This window comes from Anoplopoma fimbria, chromosome 16 (assembly GCF_027596085.1).
Source record: "Anoplopoma fimbria isolate UVic2021 breed Golden Eagle Sablefish chromosome 16, Afim_UVic_2022, whole genome shotgun sequence".
Lineage (NCBI taxonomy): Eukaryota > Metazoa > Chordata > Actinopteri > Perciformes > Anoplopomatidae > Anoplopoma > Anoplopoma fimbria.
The window spans coordinates 307,811-327,950 of NC_072464.1; the positions used below are offsets into that span (position 1 = coordinate 307,811).

A 20,140-nucleotide genomic window follows, 5' to 3' on the forward strand; every position below is an offset into this window, starting at 1 on the left:
TTAACGTGAGGTAAACTGCTACATGACTGTGGCCTGGTTTCTTCCTGTAAATGTGGATCCAGAGTGCCGGTGTGCCCCCTTGTGGCAGACAGCCACGTGACAAGAGATGTAATTAGTATTCAGTGCACTAGATCCAAGGGAGAGAGTCTAAATTTATCCCTGGGCTGAAGACAGCCTTGGGCAGCGATCCTGGACGTGCCTACATCCACTCTACACTGTAATTATCAACTCTCAGTTAACATACTGGACAAGGTGCAAAAATTCTTTAATTGTTATCTTTAGTTTCATTGTGTGAATATTATATAAACCGTAGGTGTGATTCAGCTCACACCGCTAAGACTCACCAACAGCACACTGATTTGTAATGTTTCCCCTCTGATGCATAGAAGACAATCTCTACGATGACTTTTACAAGCAAAGCACAGTGTTTACATGCTAACAAACACCACAACAGGCACAGAACAAACTCATCGTTACTCTTAGTAAAAGTACGCTTTAGCGGCTCCACTGCTCATATGGTTAACTATTATGTGTTCAGATGAACTGGATACTACTGATATCTTGGCAACGAAATCCTTTCTACCTCTCCTCTTTGCACTTTCTTTTATTTTCATGCCACTTTTTCTTGTGCACGTTCACGCTACATTAAATTTAGGCCCAATGCTGTGATTGCGGCTCTGGCCAAAACCTTCCACACCTTAGTAATGGGTGATCCTTGAAGCTGCTGCACCCACTGTTGGGTCAGTGTAGCAGCTGAATACCCCCCCCCAACAAAAATACCATTTTGAACCTGCCTGTTATGATGACCCTTCCAGGTGTAACCCATTTTTTCCATTTAAATAACTCAGAAACGTGTCAAATTCTGCACCTTGATGAACTGTGCCAAACCATCGAAAGCATCCGTCCTCTCTTCTGACTTTTCATTTAATTTGTTTTTCATTAAATTATACTCTACCGTTCATTTGACTTCATTTCACAAAATTATTAAGCAATTAAGCAATACTTCCCTCTTCTCTGTTGCTAGTCTGCTTTGCATGGGCGTGTACAAACCCTCACAGCTTCAGTGCATTGCAGCCACACACACACACACACACACACACACACACACACACACACATGTACAAAACATAACACACACGGTAAAATGTAATTGAATTTCCAATAAATTTGACTGTAACAGAATATATCATTTGTCTGTTTGTACAGTAATGACATCAGTGGTAACAAGATGATGTAAAAACATTGTTTATTTATGTAAAGGAACTATGAGGTAAAGTTTTATTGAAAAATAAAGTTTTGTCCAGCTTAATGTTGAGACATGTTATCTTTTTTTAATCTTTTCAACCACACAATTGTCATGGAAGGTTTGGAAGCGTTGTTGCTGTTAGCAGATTTAATAAAGAATAATGAATTGATATCACAATATGTAACTAGTATCAATAACTCTGTTTTGATTTATAAACCCATACATTAGTGTAAAAAAAATATGGCACCTGGACTTACCACCATCAGTTTAACTAACATAGGATTTTAATCAATTAAATTCTAATCGCAGGGTTGCTACGGAGTTCTTGTCAAGGTGTACAGTGACCTATTATTTCATATACACACAAATCAAATGATCAAGTTCTTTATAAATGAAATATTTGTTAGACTAACTACATAACTGAACTGTTAAACAGAAAATAAATGAATAAATGATAGAATAAAAAACATAAATGGAAAAAAATGAAGATTATATGAAAAATACAATGAATACAGATAAACAAATAAAATGAATGAATCGGTGACTCATATCATTAACTGATAAATTAAATTTGTCGATTGACGTTTTACATAAAACTTTGTCCGAATGATTCTTTTGCTCTGTTCAGCAGCTGAGAGTTTGAGAAGCACCAGTGAAGATTGAGAAGCACCTTTATATAAGTTCTAATTTAAATTATATTTAGATCTTTAAGTCGAAGATATTTCTATCTAAGATTATTTTATTACGTGACTAAAACTTATTTGGCCTAGGAACATCAAAGTTGTTTACATCTGGGAATAATATTATTTCACCGGCGGCTCTGATGGGCAGATTGGAGGTAAAGCTGCATGGAATGGTGGCTGTTCCTCTTTAGGCCTCTGCATCTGGTTGGATGATTGTAGTTTCTTGAATCACACTCTTCCATCTCTCGCTCAGTGGCAGTTGATTCGGCTTGCTCTGATGTCTTCGCTACCTGGTTGTCTTCTTCGTTGAGGTTCGTCTTAAAGCGTTCTTCCTCGTCTTCATCTCCCTCAGCAGGATGCTGAATCACATTATCACTCACCCCTTCGTAGCAGCAGGGGTCATTAAGGCACCTCTTCCAGTTTAAAATGTCTTTCATATAAGAGTATCTTGCTCTCAATAATTGCTGAAATAAATCTTCAGCACGTTGGTGCATCGCCAGTCGGAGCTGCATTGCACATTAGACAACACAGGAGGGCCAGGTTTACAGCCTGCAGATGGACAGAAACTGCCATGAAGATCACCCTTCAGCATCAACGTCCAGATTTGAAGTCATGTGTGGGAAAGTTTAAGAGCAGCTTCTTCTTGCTGCTTTATCTTCTTGAGAAAAGGAGTGCTTTTTTACAAACCATTCCCATCTTAAAAGTATCTTGATTATTTAATCTACCTTACTTTACCTAACCAACAATAGTTACTTCTACTAGTAACTAGTTACTACTAATTCCTAAGATATTCTATAGAAATATTTTCTTTCTTCTGTAAATATCAGTCTACATTAGCTATGTGGAGGTGAAGTTAAGCCAAACTGACACAGACACATCATCCAACAAAGCGTCTGTGAGGTATTTATGGTCACGGAAAATCGTGTCTTTGTTTTGTCTTTGTTTATAGTTTAGTCAGTGAGGCTTACTGCTAACTCATCTCATCATCTCCATTACATTGTTTACGGTTGCTAAGTAACAGCACGGCTGGCCTTGTCCACATCTGTGAAAGGGCCCTTTACATTTTATGATTAAAAAGTGTTTCTCACCTCAGCGTGTTCTCTCACCTGCCATGATTCTATTTCCCACTTTTGCTTCATCATCTCAGTTCCTGCCCTCTCGCTGCATTGGAAAGATAATGTACAGTAAGAGCACCTCCATGAGATGGCTGGAAAATTGGCATTCATCCCCTTTTGTGTGATTCACAGGAAACTGTGAAAAGCCCCGGAGCGTTACGATCATTATCAGATAAGAATCGGCTGCATTATTGTGTCTGGATCATGGCATTGCAGACTAATTCTCACCCCTATTAGTTGGCAAATTGAGCGCTTAGGAGAAGTGAATGAGTGCCTAAATGGTTTGCGGACTACATGAGGACTAGAATATATCTTTTAATTAATTCTGCACCAGAGAAATGTTGAGGAAAGGTAGGGGAACGTGTTCCAGTGTAATTTACTTCCTTAGTCATGACACCTTGGTGTTTGTGCCATTGTAAGGAAACCTTTAGAAAAGCTCTAGTCATGGGTCAGGAAATGTTGTGTAAAGGCCACATGAATACAGTTTATTGAAAGAGTGGTTTGTTTTTTATCCAAGACTTAGATACATGCTTTGCATAATGCTATCTGTTGCTTAATATAGTCTCTACAGGGGCAGATGCGGATCAAGGACTGGTCTGATCTCACGCAGCTGAAGAGCAAAGGGTCGGACTGGAACACACAGTGTTTACTGCTGCTGTTGTAGGCCGGAAACACCAAGTTGCTGTCAGAGAGCTCTGATGTTTGACAATCTACGTTGTGGCTGGAAAAAGAAAGAAAAAAAATAATAATCGTCAGCACTTGTGTATCAAATTGTGATGTCATAAAGTATGTCATTCTTATGGTGTTGGAGAATTTCAACTATAAATCAAGCAGTGGATTTAAATGCACTGACTGTCGCTCAGGAGCACAGACTGTTTGACAATAATGCTGAGGTAACTCCCGGGCAATGATGACACTATCCGTGTCCAGTGTGATAAATTAAAGATTGACAAACGTACGTTGACTTAACGGTTGATACATAAAGCTGTCATGGTGAATGGACATGCAATTACAGATTGTGCAAGTCAACATTTACCCTATTCATACACACATACAGGCTGCCATGCAACGAGCCAAACTACCATTCAGGATTTAACTTAATACACACACTCATTAACCAATTTCAGCTTTTTGGGTCAATTTTAGGGTTCAGTATATTAACCAAGGACACTAGAGTCGGGCTGTTAGAAACTGCAGGCTGTTTGGCCCTCCTCTCCACAAGAGGCACCAAGTGGTGTTCACTACACTTATGGTAGAACCTGTGTCTGTGTTCCATGTGTCTTTTGAATTACCTTCAATGTAAGTAGCAATTTATTTATATTATTGGATTTATGACATATTTCAGATGATGAACGGATCATCTTAGAATCTAATTTACTTGTAAGATGACTTGAACAAGATGTTGTAATCTCTTTCTTTCTTTGTGTAGAACCATGGAACCATGATCGGCAATAACCTTCAAAATAACTTCCTGGCAAAATAAACGGCATAAGTGACTGCAACCTTGTTTCCTGGTGGTTTGTGGCTCCAGTTAGAACTTTAAATCCGTAACAAATGGTCCTTCGAGCCGGAAACTGAGCCACACTCCGCACAGTGACCTAAAATGGCTGATTCAGAGACTGACGGCATTATGCCTACAGATGAGGCCACTACTGAAGTTAAGGCTCCTTCAGTTAGGAACATGGATGAATCCCAAGGTGTAATTGACTCAACCCACCTCTACATGGAAGAGGCTACCCCAGAATTGTCACAAACCACACCTAGGCCATCTCCACCTGCTAAAACCCTCACAAAGCCAATCAGCCATGAACCAGGGGCTAGACCTAAACGAGATAGGTGCCCCCCTGAGTCACAGCAGAAGACCATTTCACGATCCCATGGCTCACGTAGTTCTTACAGTAAGAGGACTCATTACACTAAGTCAGCCTCTAGTCTCCCTACACACTCTCATGTTAGTAGGGGTTCCAGGAGCAGCCATGCTTCTAATTTAAGTGATCTCCAAGTCAGCATTCTCGAGGAGAAATAAAGGAGGGATCAACCGGAGGAGCTTCGAAGACAAAGACAAGAAGATACGGAGCTTGATGAGCAATGTAAATCAATTGATGAGAAAGCCAGAGCAGCTCAGCATAGACAAGAAGATGCACACAAGGAGAGAGAGAGAATTGTCAGACAGGTTGATATGAACTGACGCATTCGTATCAAAGAACAAGAGCTTGAGTCGGCCCAGCTAGTTTCGAGTTTTATTAGACAGAATCTCTCTGAAGACGAAGACTTTGCTGGAGCCTCTGCTCCTATTCCCTCATCTCATCATGGGAATGGAGCTACCTCTTCCTTTTTTGATCTGCCTCCCTCCAGGATATTCACTCCTGCCCCCCCAAACCTGATGTATGCTGACTCTCATTCTCATTCTGCTTTAACTCCCGGAGGACTACTTAGAGCCTCTCAGACACTTCCTATGCCCCAAACAATACAGCAGAGCTTAGGGCCTGTCCAGGCTCACTCTTTGCCCCCTGTAGCCACTGCTCAAGCGCCACTGTTATCTATTTCCCATGTGTCTGCCCAGACTTTACCCTCCTTCAGTCACCATACATCTGCCAAGGTAATACCTTCTTCCCTGCCTTTTCACCGTGTACCTGCATCTCCGGTCACTGTCCAAGCCCCTAGTTATGTAGCATCGATGCCTGGCCATGGACAACCCACTTTCACTGGTACTCTTCCTCCAATGCAAGTCATGTCATCCCAGCAGCCACAATCTGTCTACCCACATTCTCAAACACCCAATGTCATGGATCTGTTCATAGCCTCTGCTTATGGAATCCCAAGACCTTCACTTCCGGTGTTTAAGACTGGCTGAGAGAATGATTTTGCCCTCCTTAAAATGGCTCTGGATAACCTCCTTGACAATCATCCCCATCTAACTGAGCAATATAAATACCAGGTTCTCTTAGAGCACCTTAAGCACCCAGGAGCAAACAAATTCATCATGCATGATACAACACCATATTCCACTGCTCTCCTAGCACTTCAGGAGAAATATGGTCAGCCAAGGCTTCTTGTTCAGAGTGAGATTGGAGCAATATTGAATTCCCCCATTATCCGCATTGGTGATGTAGAAGCCTTCGATGATTTTTCCCTTTCTGTTCATGCTCTGGTTGGAATGTTGCTGTCCCTGGAGGGCCCTAACGGGTCTGAACTAAGATGTGGCTCTCATGTCGACAGACTCCTCAGTAAACTCCCTGTGCAGTATAGAGATGGATTTGTTGAACACTGTATTAATCGTGGCATTCTGACTGGGCAGGCAAACCAAACGTACTCCCTCCTTGACCTTTCGACCTGGCTACAGAAAAAGTCAAGAGCCAAACGCATATCAGAGAGAGCTGTCGAGCTCCACAAACAGGAAAGACAACAACCTAGGAAGGAACGGCAGCCCTCCAGACAAGTCTCCTCTGTCTACCTATCGACAGCATCTGAGAGAGATAGCACACCAAGAGCCTACACCGAAGGAAAGGTAAATGTTAATAAGCCTTACTGTCCCTACTGTAATGTTAGAGACCGTTTCCTTTGTGCATGCACAGAATTCAGAAAACTATCCAAGAACGACATTAAGGAATGGATCAAAGAGAAGGGGAGATCCAATAAATGTGGTAGAATACACAAAATAGACAAATGCACCTTAAAGAGGCCATGTAACAACTGTAACGAGCTTCACCTGACCCTTCTCCATGTGGCAAATGCAAACAAATCAGCCACTGTGATGTATACTTCCTCTCCCTCAGAGCTCCTTTACATGGACAAACCTAATCGCTCCCATAAAGTCATGTTGAAAATTGTTAATGTATGTCTCTACAATGGAGAAAGGATCATTGAAACCCGTGCAGTACTTGATGATGGCGCAGATGGATCTATTCTGCTTCCCCAGGCTGTTCAGCGTTTGGGCCTTCCAACTCGGCCTGAGACCATCTCATTGCGCACAGTGAGACAGGATATTGTGCAATTAGATGGAGCGTCTATATCCTTTGAAATTTACCCTATCAACCAGCCAACTGAAAGGCATGTGATCAATGGAGCATTCATTGCAGAAAATCTTGGCCTCTCAGAGCACACATACCATGTAAAGCAGCTCCAAGAACAATATCAACATCTCAGAGGTATTTCAATACAGTCTGTTGACCATGCATGCCCTCTTGTCCTCATCGGCTCGGACTATGCTCATCTCATCACAGCCACAGAGCCAATACTCATGGGCAGTACACACAAGGCTAGGATGGGCTCTCCAAGGGCCAGCCAGCTTCTTCCAAACCCAGCACACTATCACCTTCAAGCTTACCTGCTTCAAAAGCGAATTGCTAAGGAATGTTGAAAGACACCAGATTGACACCTTGCCCTACATCAACGAAAAGACAGCCACAACGTCAAAGCAAGACAAGCTCGCTCTCACTCTACTCCACTCCAAGACAGTAAGAGTACATTACATTTACATTACATTACATTACAGTCATTTAGCAGACGCTTTTATCCAAAGCGACTTACAGGAAGTGTATTCAACATAGGTATTCAAGAGAACTACTAGTCACCAGAAGTCATCAGTGCATCTCCTTTCTTAAACAAGCATCTAAGAGCATAAACCAGAGCAAAAGTATAGTGCAGAGGCAAATTACTACGAAAACAATAATTGCAACAGACTAATACGAATATAATAAGTGCTACAAACTACTACGAATAAGTAGTAGAGTAGATATAGTTGGTGTCATGCGCTACACTACTACGAGCTCCCAACATTTCCACCTTTCAGGCTCCAAAGGAAGCTGTTCTGCCCCGACTCTGTGCTACAGAAAGATGCCTATCTAACGATCCCAAACTGGCTGATGAATACAGAGAGGAACTGATTAAGCTCGTGCAGTCTGGCTTTGTTCAAAGAATTCCCAATGAGCAGGTAGACCAACCACAGGAAACTTGGTATTTCCCACATCACATTGTTGAACATAACAACAAAAAGAGTTAGAGTCAGAGTATTTGACTGCTCCTGTGAATACATGGGACAGAACCTAAATAAATGTATTTTGCCAGGACCAACACTGGGTCCTTCTCTCCTCGGGGTTCTACTCAGATTCCGGCAACACACAATTGCCATCTGTGGAGATATCAAAGGTATGTTCCATCAGGTACGCCTTTTGGACGAGGACAAACCCCTGTTGCGTTTTATATGGTCCAGTGTTGGTCCAGGCTCCAGTTAGAACTCCAGTTAGAACTTTAAATCCGTAACACAGTGAGTAAACCGAAGATTTTCCGACATTTTAAACCATGTTTATAAACCCCACAATAAAAAACATGAACACAAATTAGGATTCATGTGACTGAATTCATGTCTATGCAAATGAACATGTGAGCACTCACGTGGCAAGATTGTTGGCGCTGTTGAGATTTGGGAAGAATGCAGGTTCACAGATAAGCCCCGCCTTCTGGCACGCCTGTTTACAGGAAGTGTCCGCCCCTGCCTTCACAACCTGGAGCGCGCTCAGGGGGGGCCAGCTCCCTGTGCTTTTACATAAGTCCTGAGGTAAAGATGAGATCGACATGAGTCCCTCTCTAATAAAAAAAAAAAATCAGACCCTTTTCCAATCCCTAAAACCAACATTCCTCCAACCTGTTTCTCAATCAGGATGTTGACCCTCTGGAGCATCCCTTCGCAGGAGAACTCATATGGAAGGTAGGGCTCAATCTGGAATGTACATGCAAAAAAATACCATTATAGATAGAGAAAAATTGCAGCTCTGTATTCATTAAGCTGATCGTTGTCTGTATTTTCACAGTGTTCTTTGGGGAAAAAGGTAGATTTGTCACCGTATTTTAAAAGGTACTTGCAGTCTTATTGAGGATAGCAGTGAGAGCTCTCTCCACATCTGTGGAATTGTGCATGTCTACCATCCACACGTAGGGCTCTCCTATTGCCTCGGCATAAGGATGCTGGGATGTCACCTGCAGTACAAACACACAACAGTAGATTGCATTGCCTGTTTGATCAACTAGATCATTATTTAATTTCTTATTGTTCATCCGTTTGAGGTTGAAACTGATTTCTGTACAGTGTGTGTTAAGTTTTACACGTTTAAATTCGTTGAACTATCAGATCATGGTAAGTGCCTCAGTTTTGATTATGAAGCCTGACCTCTCTGATGTTGGGCTTTCCCTTGAAAAACTTTGAGTTCAGGCTACTCTGCGGAGGGTGTAGCCTGGGGTTCAGGAAAGCACAGCCGTTGGCTATGGCCTCCAACGGGGCGGGGCCTTCATATGGGAACGACAATCCAACAAAAACCTACAACGGACCACAGATAACAAAAAAAAAGAAGTTTAGAACACCATAACCATCATAGGCAATGGGGAACGTTTCCACATGCACTGCTTTACTGTCATCACACGGATTCTGCCAACACCAGGACATTAAACTCGGGATTCAGCTCAGTGTTCTCACAGCATGAGCAGAGAGGGTTGTCATTAAAATGTTGTGTGAGCCCACAAAAACTAAAAGTTAATGAATAATAAAGATAAAGATAGAATTTTCTGTCTGTAAATTTAATATTTCAGTTATTGTTGATTTTCTACTGTTTTTTATTACTTATTTATAATACTTTTTTTTTATCTTTAATCTTTCTTTTACTATGTCTCTTGTGTGCACTTTACTCTATGCTGCTGTAAGCCTGCAAATTTCCCTGCTGCGACTAATAAAGGATTATCTTATCTTATCTTATCTTATAATCTTTTGTTGTTTTGAATGATTTTGAATTCACATAGTACATAAAATGTTGCTTAATATAAAATGCATAAATAAAAAAGTGCAATGCTGCTTACATCATGTCTATGTTGGATCTCAGTTGATGGTTAAATATAGCAGATTTACATTATATATGATGTTGACAGTACTTTTTAGACAGCGCTCCTTTTTGGATTTGTTACTTTATTTGGATCTCCATCCATTTATATATTGTACACCATTACATACAAACACATTCATGTAAAACACGTAATTCAATTCAATAAAACAAGGTACAGTATTGTTTTACTTTCTACACAAATTAATAGCAGATTACACAAAGACAATTGGTTGTCTTTCTTACTCCTAACTATATACTACATATAGGGATTTTAATAAGTAGTAACGTAGAATAAGTACTATTATCATGTTCTACACGTACAGCAGTGGGCTTTATGATGAGGAACAAGTAATTCAGAAGTCAACCAGGATCATGTAATGGAGACACGCTCACCTTGCTCTGTCTCAACAGGACCTGCACCTCGGTGCCTCTGACTATGCCGTGGTTTATCACATATGATGGGATCCTATCGGTGCGGTCCGCCGTCCCATGGATCTCCAGGTGCTTGTGGAGAACCTCCAGGTATTCTCCTTTACCCTGCGTTCAACAGCAGAGGAAAGCGAAAGTCAATGGATGTCAATGGACAAAGGCACTATAAACTACTGTCCATTGGCAAGTGTGTGTTTAATGGGGATGTCTGAATAAAAAGGGGATCCAGCAGACCATAAAGCCCCACAGACTAATCCAACTAACAACCAAAAGGTTAAACCAGGTGGAATAGGCCAGAGGTCAACAGGGGTCGTGACATTTTTGGTTGATTAGACAATTTTTCGTATTTTTTTTACATTTTTTTCGCCCCATTTTTTCCCCACACATGTAAATGTCTTTAAGTACACATCAACATGAATCCAACATGTTGTAGGAGTGGATAAATGGAGGCAGAATATGTTATCATTCATCACACAGACTCTCCAGCCGGGCACCGCTCCACCCACAGAGAGAGACCGGCCTGGACCTGTCACTCAAAGAGGAGGCCCCGCCCCTATCGCCACTGAGCCAATCACGAGGCCGCATGTTACGTGCTGGCTCTGTCAGGTTCCCCGTGATTGGCCGAGAGCCTCTTCAGTCCCCAGCTGACTAGGATCCCAGACACAAGGACTCACGCTGCAATATTATGTTTATGAAAAAACATTTACTTCACCCACGAATCCTTGTGCAATATATTCCTGGCAAAAAAAACTGTCCCACTAAATGTATGTTTAAAAAAACCCCAACATGAATTTTTTTTTTTTTACAGTCATTTAGCAGACGCTTTTATCCAAAGCGACTTACAGTCAGTAGTATGTTACATATCATTCACCCATTCACACACTGATGACAGGCTACCATCAAGGTGCCACCATCAGACTCTAACTAACATTCATCATCAGTCCACACCGATGGCCTTCAGGAGCAACTTGGGGTTAAGTGTCTTGCCCAAGGACACATCGACTGCCGAAGCCGGGTATCGAACCACCGATCCTCTGATTGGAGAACTACCTTGCTCTCCACTACGCCACAGCCGCCCCTTTTGATAGCTTGTATGCATGATTATCATGCAATTGACAGACAATGTTGATATTGGCATTGGTATCAGTTGACAAGGTGTGTTTATGAATGGCAGTGGCACAGCCACCCTACTCACTGTACCTTGCACATGTTTAAAATAAAAACATGAATATATGAACCTGTGTATTATTTGAATAGCTTAGCATTTAATGCACAATAACAGGGTATGTGGTGGCTGTGGCGTAGCGGAGAGCAAGGTAGTTCTTCAATCAGAGGGTCGGTGGTTCAATACCCGGCTTCGGCAGTCGATGTGTCCTTGGGCAAGACACTTAACCCCAAGTTGCTCCTGAAGGCCATCGGTGTGGACTGATGATGAATGTTAGTTAGAGTCTGATGGTGGCACCTTGATGGTAGCCTGTCATCAGTGTGTGAATGGGTGAATGATATGTAACATACTACTGACTGTAAGTCGCTTTGGAGAAAAGCGTCTGCTAAATGACTGTAATGTAATGTAATGTTTATATATGGCACTAGGCCCAGTTTAATATAAAACACAATTTTATACAATATATATAGTGCTCTATCAGTTTGGGGGTCCTTGGCCTGAAAAACGTTGAAGACCCCTGAAATAGGCATTTTAAATGGAAAAAAATAATAATAAAACTCTGCTCCTTAATGTTGAAAAAATACAAAAAAAGTGCCTTCATCATTTCCTCTCCATTTCATATTTGGTAATTGCACAACTTTCTGTTTTGAAAAGTTTTTTCCCCTCTTCAGCCACACCTAACTATATACGGCATTAAGGACCTGTATACGTCTTTAATACCTTCTCAAATAAATACTGCTGAAAAAATGTTTATAGAATACTATAACAATAATATGATGTCAGTCCATTGTTACCTCCCAAAACGTGGCCCTCTTGCCATACACAAGTGCTCTGTTTTGCCTTTTGGTAGACTTTAGCCGCTCAGTTTCTTCAGCGCTCAGCTGGTGCTGTACCACAAAGCCCAGGAATGTGTTGTCTGGTGTATGAGCTGCTCACAGTGAGAGAATGCACATTTAATAAGATAATATTTTTGTCGGTCTCAGATCAAGCAATTATGTAAATCACACAATTGGCTGTTGGAAAAGAAAAAAGAAGCAGAAACATACGGAACATGGTGTAGAACTGCGTTGGGATCATGTTCAGGCTGCCAAATGGACTCATGAAGTTGTGCTTTTTGGCCCAGGCTACATGATTGAAGTCTGGCTCCGTGCCGAAAGTGTCCAAGATACGAAACTTACACCTAATCAACAAACACAGGTACCCAGTTTAACACATTATTGAGGGCAAAATGCAGAATATGTACACCCTGGACACTGGACACACGAAAAACACCTGAAAACACCTGAACATTACACCCTGTGTGGAGTGCCAGCATGCTCATGCCAACATGGTTTTCTGGTGATGGGGTTGCACACACATATGTGCACAAAGACTCACTCTCATACAAATCACAAATACTTTAAAATAATATCAGCACCAGGATCCTGATACTGGACTCACCTGTATTTGATCCAAGAAGCCTGCAGTACTGTCTTTATCTGTTTAAAACCGATAATGTCTGTATAGATCAGGTTTGCTTCAACATGTAAATGAGGAGTTGGGCAGCCACCTATCTGAGCCCCTAGAAAACTAGAGAGAGATAGAGAGATAAAACAGAGGTATGGATAGACATAAATTGAGTTAATATAATTGAAATGAGTGAAAATGAATGTTGGTGTATGCAAAAGGCTCATTTTGTGTGCATACTCACAGCTTGAGGTCGGGTATGGTGACAGTGAGGTTAAGATGGTGACCCAGGATGTATAGTGTGGAGATGAGGTCACTCCACTGGACTAGTTCCCCAAGGGGGCCCCCATTAAAGGCACTGTCTGTTATTTTAAAACCTGATTCTTTTGTCAGTGCTCCAGGATGCACCAGAATCTGGGAAATTGTAAAACTCCATTGACAAGATGCAACAACCAATGTTCTATCTCCTTTTTATTAAAGTCAGTTTACGCCATAATTCAGCCAATGTAATTCTTCTTATTCTGATACAGTTCAAATACTGTTATTTAATCGAGTGAACTGAGACCACATTAATTGTTGAGATTATTTTGCCCACCTGTCGAGCATAGATCCAAAAGCAAATCATGTTTTTTAAGATTTCAAAGTAATATTGTATCATATAAAAAGCCTTTTGGACATCTAAGAATAGAGGGGTTTCATCTGATGGCTCATTTCCTGCATAGACGAATTAAGTACCCTATTATGGAAGGCACGTCTTTTTTTTTTAATTTAGTTTCACTGAAATGAGAACCTAATTTAAGGAGGAAGGGAGGCCTAAAAAGCCAGCCTAAAAGCCTTGTCTAAAAAGAAATGAAAACGTGTCCATTCCATGTGCATCATTATCAAAAACCCCCCCCCCCCATCATTCATATAAACTCCATATGTGCCATGCGAGAACACAAGGCATAAAAATAATATCTAGGGGTGGAGGGGTAAGCAAACTGTCAACTAGTATTCCAATCAAGCAATGGGGAGGTATACATTACCCGTTTAGCTTTCCTCCCTGTGATGTTGTATTTGGCTGAGAGAGAGCGTCCAGCTTCGACCCAAATATTATCCATACTGCGAATTCTTTGCTCAATCCAACGGAATTCGACTCTCTTTTGCAGAGATGGATACAGATCTGTTAGACTTTCCCTAACCACTGCAGGTTCAGTGGTAGGGGGACCTTCCTGGAAAAATAAGGCAAACACAGGTCAGCATTCAGTTTGAAAATGTGACTTTTTTGGACCATGAATGCCACTCCGAGCATTTTAGTTACACTTTAACCATCAGGTTCTAATTCACACAGGTTTTGCCCTCTATTGGACTCAATGGGTAATACCCTCCAACAGTCACTCATTTGTCCATTGGAAAACTTGCGTAGCCGACTGTTCAGCAAACTGCAATTTTTCCCACTGACTTTTCATCTCCACGGATGGAGTTGCTGCTAAAAGAACCTCATCAATGCCCATCACATTCTGGCTTCATTGCCGTGACGGATCTTCACAACCCCTGCTTCAAGTGCCTCGACGACGACCACACATAGCGATGATAAGCCCATCTCTGCACAAGTTTCGACCCAAGCAGTGGCGGGGTTACTTCAGTGTGGTTGGGTGGGTGTAATATCAAGGTTAGGGTGTGCATTCCACCCATGCCATCCACTGTGCCTTCAGAGTCAAGTAGAGAGTGGATCCTGTGAGTTGGCACAATGGTTACGATATTGTAACCCTAGTTACCCTTTACTTAATAGGGACTAATGCTTCCACGCCACTCACTGAAGATGATATACGATAGACGTGAGCTGCCATATATACTGTGGGGTCCGAGTCTACACCTATTGTAGTAGTGTTACCAAGTAACCTTGGTTATGTAGGCAACTTATTTGGAAAATCAGTTTGACAGTGAACTATAGAAAGAATTATAAGTCAGTGGTGCAGTATCAGGGTGTGTTCCACAGCTCTCAGCTGAAAGAGACACAACTCTGGTAAAGCCTGCTTTACCAGAGTTGTGTCTCTTTCAGCACTGGTTAGATACATTTATTTTGCTATCCACAATAACACAATAGCCTTTGCCTTTACTGTACCTCTGGGTTTTCAACTACTACAGGAATCACCCGGCCAGGAAGCCCTGGACACCAAGTCTCTACCTTATCACAACACAGAAGGAAAGAGGGGGCAGTTACACAACCCATACACTTTATCATCCTTTTGCATTTGCAGAATTGAAAAAGTGGGAGGGCGTCTTCACCGACCAGTGTTACTGTGTGATATGACAGCTTAAAACCACTCAGGTACCTCACTCAGGTAGATAAGGATGGAGCACAGAGACCCATTCACCCCATAACTGCTGTAGCAAGGATCAGTCCTCCATATATCTTCCATCACCTGGAAAAAGAACAGTTTGCCATAATCAAAAAACAAGTACATGATCATTATCAACAAACTGCTTTACACGGTCCAAGTATAACACAACGTTAACATAAACTTTCCAAGAGCTGGATTTGCTGCAGTATCTTCCATAGTTTTACCTCTTTGCAATACATCAATAAACACAGAGAAACTGATGTTTTTCAAAGAATTCTGACAACATGTAACTGTATTATCTTTAATAAAGGGGTGTCAGTGATAGGTTGCTTTGAGAATTATTAAGTCATTTGTTACCTTAATTGTGTCCTTACAGTGTGGGTATCCATCCAAGGGTGGCAGTGGGCAATTTTCATCCCCTTTGATTTGTTCATCTACAAAACACACGAATAACAGCACACTTGCTTGTTCATATATGCTCTAATAATTTAAATGCATTTATTTTGATTAGTTAGTCCAATTAGAGATATCATTAGAAGAAGGACTGGAGGAGATTGTTTTATGTTCCTGCTGCATGATGTATTAATGAAGTGTGAATAAATGCTGATAATGTAAATGTAATAATAAAGGCATTCATTCATTGGAGGTTGTGATAAAAAAAATGTTGAGGAAGACAACCCTCATGTTTCCACAAACGTACTTAATGCTGAAGCTTTTGCAGAAGCAAACTAAGGATAAACAGTGCAACCTGTTTCTCTGGGTCTATGAAATAGTGAGCATGGGCTGCATAGCAAATGATCCATTCTTACCAAATAGCTCTGAAACTCTGCCCTGCAGAGCAAGCACATTCAGACTGTTTTAATATATTGTTTTAGAAATTAAAGCATGTGTACTGTGTGTCTTTTCCTCCTGTAAGTTCATCATGTTCAGTGACATATATTTACCATTCTTAATTTGATGAAGAGTATGTTTACCAGTTTTGACTTTCTTCTCTTCCTTCTCTTCCTTTGGCTTCAGGAGTTTCTCCACAAAAGACACCTGATGCTGCAGTTGGAGTTTATCAGAGCGCAGGTTCTTAATCATCTCATCCTTCAGTTTTTCTTTCTCTTTTTCTGCCTCCATTTTAATCTGGAGGGAATGCAATTCTTCTTTGTAGTCCCCCAAGGGAGGCGGGGGAGAGACTTAGAGAGAGAGATGCAGTGCTAATGTGAGTATTTATCCCTCTGCTTTGAAATGTGTTCAAGAAACTTGCATCTGGAAAGAGCTGTTAAAGCCATCAGCAACACTATACAATCAATACTCATGTACAGGGGTGCAAACTCATCAGGGATGAAAAAGGTGACAAGGATCCGAACCCCCTAGGGGGGTCTGGGGCATGCTCCCCGGGGAATAACATTTTTCAAAGATGTTCATGTGCAAAGTATTCATATCAGCATGTTAACGTTATATGTAACTTATTAGCAGCTAAACTCCGCCGAAAGCTTGCGTGTCATGATGACATGGGTTGGCCAAACGAACAAGCTTGAAAAAAATATTAGATTCATGACAGCTTGCCTTCGCAGATTACTTGGAGGACGAATCACACAAATGACCTATTTTGGATCAAAAACGGCGAATTTCGCCGAAAGGTGACGAGCTTGCACCTCTGGTCATATAATAATAAATTCAGGAAATATTACCAGGAAATGAAGATGTAATGCTTCTTCACTGAAAATACATTTTAATTACAATAATTACAAGATATTAACTGAGAAATGTGCCATAAATGGGTATTTGCGCAGCAGAAAAAAATAATCCCATGAAAAGACCAAAATACACAATGACTTATCTTTCATCAGGTATGGTGTTTGTAGATTAGTGCTCCATTGTTGTCCAAATATTATTAAAAACACAACAGTGAGCCACACCACATTCCCTGACATCTTCCTTCATTATGGTGAACCTGGGCATCGTAGTTTATTCTGACTCACTTCCACTTATGCCGTCTTGCTGATGTAAATTCATAACAACACCAAATGTGTCTGAATCCACCGCTGAAAATAGTCCCTTACAACAGCACCATTTACTCATGTTTAATGAACTAAACCCCTGCTGTTTTGGGAAAGCACTTTTTTGAAAACCAAGTTATATATCTTTGACACATTTGTTAAGATATAAATCTTTAGTAGAGGGTTGGGAAATTTAAAAAATCTTTTGACTTGTCATTGGACTTGTTGACAATGAGAAAAACAATAACATTAATACAATTATTCCTTATTATTTCTAGCCAATAAGGGTTTTCTGGCCAATGTTTTTGCTCTATAAATTGTTCACATCAACACATCTGAATTTATGCCTTTCGTGCTTTGTACTGTATTGTCATGGTCTGTTTTCTCTTTGTTAAAACTGGCTTCTCTGGGAATACTGTTAGAATTTTTAATTTGATCAAGAGTAATTTTACCAGTTTTTACTTACCAGCTTCTTCCTGTAGCTGCAGAAGTTTCTTTAAGTGAGCCACCTCTTGCTGCAGTTGGAGTTTATCAGAGCGCAGGTCCTCAGTCATCTCATTCCTCAGCTGTCCTTTCTCTTTTTCTTCCTCCATTTTAATCTGGAGTGACTGAAATTCTTCTTTGTAGTCCCTCGAGGGAGGCGGGGGAGAGTCTAGGAGAGAGTTTGTAGTGTTATTCTGAGGAATCATCCCTCTGCTTTGAACATATCTTCGAGGAGCTTGCATCTGAAACAAGCTGCTGTTGCAATCAGCTCACTGTACAATTATTAATAATAGTTGTATAATAATAATTCAGTTAGCCAACACTACCAGGACATTCCTATTTCCATTAGATGTCGTGCCTCTTCACTGAAAATGATGTGATATTTATTAGGAGCTGCGATATAGGAATGTATTGTCCTGTGCAAAAAGTTCTTGTCTGGAAAGTTTGCTCACTATTGTCAGAGGATTCTACGAGGTCCAGGAGATCATCCACAACCTTGATAATACCCCTCCTCATTGCTATGAGAGAAAAGGGCATGGGGTGAAAAAAGGAGAGAGAAGACAGACAGAGTTGAGCAGGAAAAGAAGGAAGAATTAATACAGAGAAGAAGCAGATGTTGTGACAAGAAATGTCCTTTTAAAAAAAAAAAACTATTAAAAGTGCAATATACAGGATTCAGAGCATTCATAAAGCAGCAAAATAATTCTTTCTATATAAACATATATTAGATTATAGTGGAGCAGTGCCGGCCAAATATGATTTTAGTGCACATCAGTGCATGTGAGCGTGCTCGTATGGCGCACTGCACTGCACTCATAAGAGGAAGCATAGCCTACCTACAGTTACCCCCCTACTGTTCCCCCTCAGGTAAAAACTCCCCACCACACATATACACATATACATACGTACATATACATATATATATACAAACATATATATACATATATATATATATACATACCTATATACATATATATACATACATATACACACACATATATACACACATATATATATATATATATATATATATATATATATGTGCTCAACACTGGTGCTTTAATGGCTACAGAAGAGTGTCGCTCACTGAGATTATGTTCTTACACAAAGAGACACGTTTCATGAGCTAGTATACAGTAGTATGTATACTTCAATTAAATCCTTGCGCTGCTCCATCACAACCTTTTTTTATGTCTTTTTTACTTCTGACTCCCATTATCTCTGTGCTGTCTGTACCTTTAGGGCTTTTTGTCTCCACTTTGTCATGCTGCCTCAGTCTGTTGTGACCGGTCGTGCTGGCGGCCAGCTGTTCACTGTTGCTCTAAAAAGACAGAGAAGACGCACGTTACAAAACAAAACGCTATGGTTAAAAAAAAAGATGCATTTTTGTCCATTGTGAATATAAGAAGATGTGTAGTTGGGTGATTAAATGACTGAATGAATGAATGAATTAATGAATGAATGGTGATACAGACCAGGAAGACATATGACAAACTCAGGTACCAGATGAAACACAAGCCAAGTAGCATCAAAATGATCCTCCCAAAGGTGTCTTTCCTCATGGTGCAAGTGATTCACTAGATGGATGATGGATGGCATGGGCCAAATACGGTTATTATAAGTTAAACGCAACGTTTCCTTAACACACCCTGTATCCCATCGTCAAGCTGGGTGTAGAATGAGTGAAAGAATGTGTCCTGCATGTCAGAAAGAGAGAGAGAGAGAGAGAGAGAGAGTGAGAGAGAGACAAGGAACAATTTTAACATGATGTTCTAGATGTTCTGGGGTTGTGGTTGTTGTTCCTTAGCGTCTATCTATATTCGTTGAAACACACATCTTATCATTAGCTACATTGTTTTATATCGGACAGCTCCAATTTCCACAGTTAAAATACAAAACTTTAACACTTACCTGTAGACCGTTGAGTTATCCTTTAATTTTAACCAAATTAACACACTGTGTCAGCAGACTGTGGTTCCGCAGTATCTCCCTGATGCAAATAATCTTCAAAAAAAGAACCGCTCCAAATGCTCATGTTAAAGCCAACCAGCAAAACCAGCTTGAAAACCAGCTTGAAAACCAGTTTGTTCGCCTAACTGCACTGACTGCACTTTGCTTTGAGCCATGTGAAATATACTGTATATCATCTCTACCTGGTACCAGTGCATAAGTGGTCCAGTCCCATACTGTGTGGCCTTGATCAGCTGGGTACATGTTTGCTTTCATTACTGTTTTGGATTTCTCTTATTTTAAATCCACTTGACATCTTTTGAACTGCTTGTATGAAAAGGCTTTGAGTGTGAATAAGTCAAGTAAAGAAAAAAAATGCCCTTCAAGGCAAACAGCCCTCTGTTCCCCTTTCTGTGCATGGAAGGTCCTCATGCACTTTACT

At 40.8% G+C, this 20,140-nt stretch overlaps 1 protein-coding gene across 1 annotated transcript; it reads right to left on the reverse strand.

Annotated features, from left to right (window-relative positions):
* Window positions 1-3,563: 3,563 nt before the first annotated feature.
* Window positions 3,564-19,310, reverse strand: LOC129104864 (alpha-1,6-mannosylglycoprotein 6-beta-N-acetylglucosaminyltransferase A-like). The gene is made up of 18 exons (XM_054615724.1): window positions 19,224-19,310; window positions 18,985-19,069; window positions 18,201-18,266; window positions 17,732-17,917; window positions 16,252-16,458; window positions 15,635-15,711; window positions 15,269-15,358; window positions 15,058-15,120; window positions 13,198-13,367; window positions 12,948-13,076; window positions 12,554-12,687; window positions 12,302-12,435; window positions 10,307-10,450; window positions 9,211-9,357; window positions 8,907-9,020; window positions 8,689-8,763; window positions 8,439-8,596; window positions 3,564-3,765 (listed from the first exon to the last, which is right to left on the reverse strand). The coding sequence occupies exons 1-18, from the start codon at window positions 19,308-19,310 to the stop codon at window positions 3,564-3,566; spliced, it is 2,268 nt and encodes a 755-aa protein (XP_054471699.1).
* Window positions 19,311-20,140: the final 830 nt, after the last annotated feature.